The following is a 2,538-nucleotide window of genomic DNA, read 5'->3' on the forward strand; positions in this document are numbered from 1 at the left end:
CCCAACACAAGAACAAAAACCCAAAAAAATAATTTCCAGGATTTGATACAGTCCAAATTAGGAGTATATATGCAATCTTAACCAATTACTTAAGGCATTTTAGCACAAAAATCTTGCCCATACATCCCACTCACTAAAGGGAGGAATTTTAGCACATAATATCTATTTTTTGCAGATTTACTTTCAAGAGATAGTCAACGATCTTATTCAAATCCCAAGTCTTCTACAAACATATCTTCATTAGCCACCCAGATAAGAAATCATAAAAGCCATGATAGGAAACTTACACTCTGGTGTCCACAAGAACCACATTCTGCCACCTGTTCTTCTAATAAAACTGAAATAGTTGATGTTTGTACGAGACAAAATGATCATACATAGTCAAACGGAGAAAGTGAATAATAAACAATTCAGAAAAACTAAGAGGACAGGAAAAGACCTCCATTAACTGAAAGTGGAGAGGAAGAAGTTGCCGGAGAACTCATTTCCATACAGTCATCATCATCTGAATCCGAAATCAAACCAACTTGCTCATTCTGAAACAAATATACTCCAATAGTTACAAAGCCAGCTCAAGATTGACAGCAGGCTACTCCAATTAACAATTTCGATTACTAGTTTGGAATATTGGAAGAGATAAGTAAGAAAGCTTTTTAACATTTTCTGCCAGACAAGGACTAAGTATGGCAGAAATTAATTCTTAAGAAAATAATAACCAGAACTCGAAATAATTGAAGGGGGAAAGACTACCCCATAATTTTTTGAACTTGAAAGAGAAAAGTTATCCAACAAAGCCACCTCCCTGAAAGCACCATCTTCTCTTTGTATGCTCATAGCATCTGAAATAGAATGTGAGCATTCAGAGGGAATACCACTATTATCAGCATCTAACGATTTTTCAACAGTCTCCTTTTGTTGCAACTACATAGAAAATGTAGTAGAAAAACTTAGAAATTTCAGCATTAATAGTAAATTTTTCACATTAATGTCCTATACCTCCATCATCGATACCAATTGGCTCTTGACTAATTCCCACATCTTCAAATTCGGCACCTTGTGTAACTGCTTAGGAATCAGATAGAAAGTTAAACATTCATAATTTACATAACAAAGATTTATTAAATAATTGAAATGGTGATTCTAGGTCTGATAACATAAAAATGAGAAAGGATGAAAGCATAAAAGGAGCAAAAGTAGAATCAACTGCAGTTTTGCGTGAGAAATCATGAGTAAATAAAGTGTTTTATAGCAGAGAATATCAGATAATTCAGATTTTTAGTAAAAATGTGCATTAATATCCCCTACCTCCAGCATCAACATCGACTATTTCACTGATAATTTTCTTTTGTTGAGGCTTTGTACCTTGCGAAACTACAAAGGAAAAATAAATTACAAATATATATTATACACAGCAAAGAATGGGTATATGATTGAAACAACAATGTTATTGTAGACCTAATAACTTAAAACCTTAAACCATAAAAACCATGGAGGGAAAGAAAGAGTAAAGAATTCTAATATTATTCACAACTGCGAAAATTATGAACGATCGTATTACCACCAAGCGTAGTTCATGATTACAGCTAAAACAACCCATTTCTTGCAGAAACATACGTGCAGAACTCTTGAAAAAAATCCACCAAGAAATCTGCCGAGTTTATAGTCCTTGCAAAACATTTTTTCATTTCATAATCCATAATCTATTGAAATAGCATATAAAAAGAAAGAAGCATTTGGGAATCTGCAATTGATAAAATGAATTTGCATGTGTTTGATGCACTTAAATCAAATGATCAGGCTACACAGGAATTCAAATTGAATTGAAAAGTACAATTGAGATATCAACACTTCAAGGGTCTGTTCAACTCGGAAATGGGTTGTATTCAAATTGGACAGTACTATTGAGAAATCTAACATGTTTTCACAGCCAACTACATGTACAAGAACCCCATAACTCCAACTAGAAGAAGAGCATTGCCTAAAGCGAACAGCAATCATAAGAATAATGACATTCCATGACAGTGAGCTTGTTCACAGAGAGTCTCTGTCCTCTTTCATTTCTAGTCTTTATAGTTTTTTATGTTTCTTCTAGACAAGCAATAGAGTTACAGAACAACCAAGAACCAAAACATCAATATTAAAAACTAGGACCTACCTACTTGGCCATTTTTCTGAGATTCAGCGTATTCACCAAATCAAATTTCTCTAAATCAAGTTTTTCCTTTCCTTTTCTTATCCCACATTTTCTCTCCAACCAATCACAAGTTTGTAACCCAAACAGTTTATATCACTCAATAGACAGCCATCTTAAAAACTAAACACAACATTCAAACAGTCATGGATTGCTTTAGCCTCAGCTGAGTCCATCATTATTTCTTTAAGATTTTCCTTTCAAATTCTAAAACCCAACTTCAAAAACTTTCTATTATTTACATATGTTTTCCCATTAACCAAACAGAGCAATTTCGAAATATTTAAATTCCCTCCATTTTTCAACCAAACCAGAAGAGAGAGAGAGAGCGATCAATTTAGAATTAT

The 2,538-nt window shown here is 33.4% G+C and overlaps 1 protein-coding gene across 1 annotated transcript in view; it reads right to left on the reverse strand.

Annotated features, from left to right (window-relative positions):
- The window catches only part of LOC18034732, a 33,314-nt gene that overhangs the window by 9,015 nt on the left and 21,761 nt on the right, over nt 1-2,538 (reverse strand). The window contains 5 exon segments of the mRNA XM_006423687.2: nt 288-337; nt 440-536; nt 751-839; nt 997-1,062; nt 1,306-1,371. Of these exon segments, the coding sequence (XP_006423750.2) occupies nt 288-337; nt 440-536; nt 751-839; nt 997-1,062; nt 1,306-1,371 (368 nt within the window).

The sequence above is a fragment of the Citrus clementina genome, unplaced genomic scaffold, assembly GCF_000493195.1.
Source record: "Citrus clementina cultivar Clemenules unplaced genomic scaffold, Citrus_clementina_v1.0 scaffold_8, whole genome shotgun sequence".
Lineage (NCBI taxonomy): Eukaryota > Viridiplantae > Streptophyta > Magnoliopsida > Sapindales > Rutaceae > Citrus > Citrus x clementina.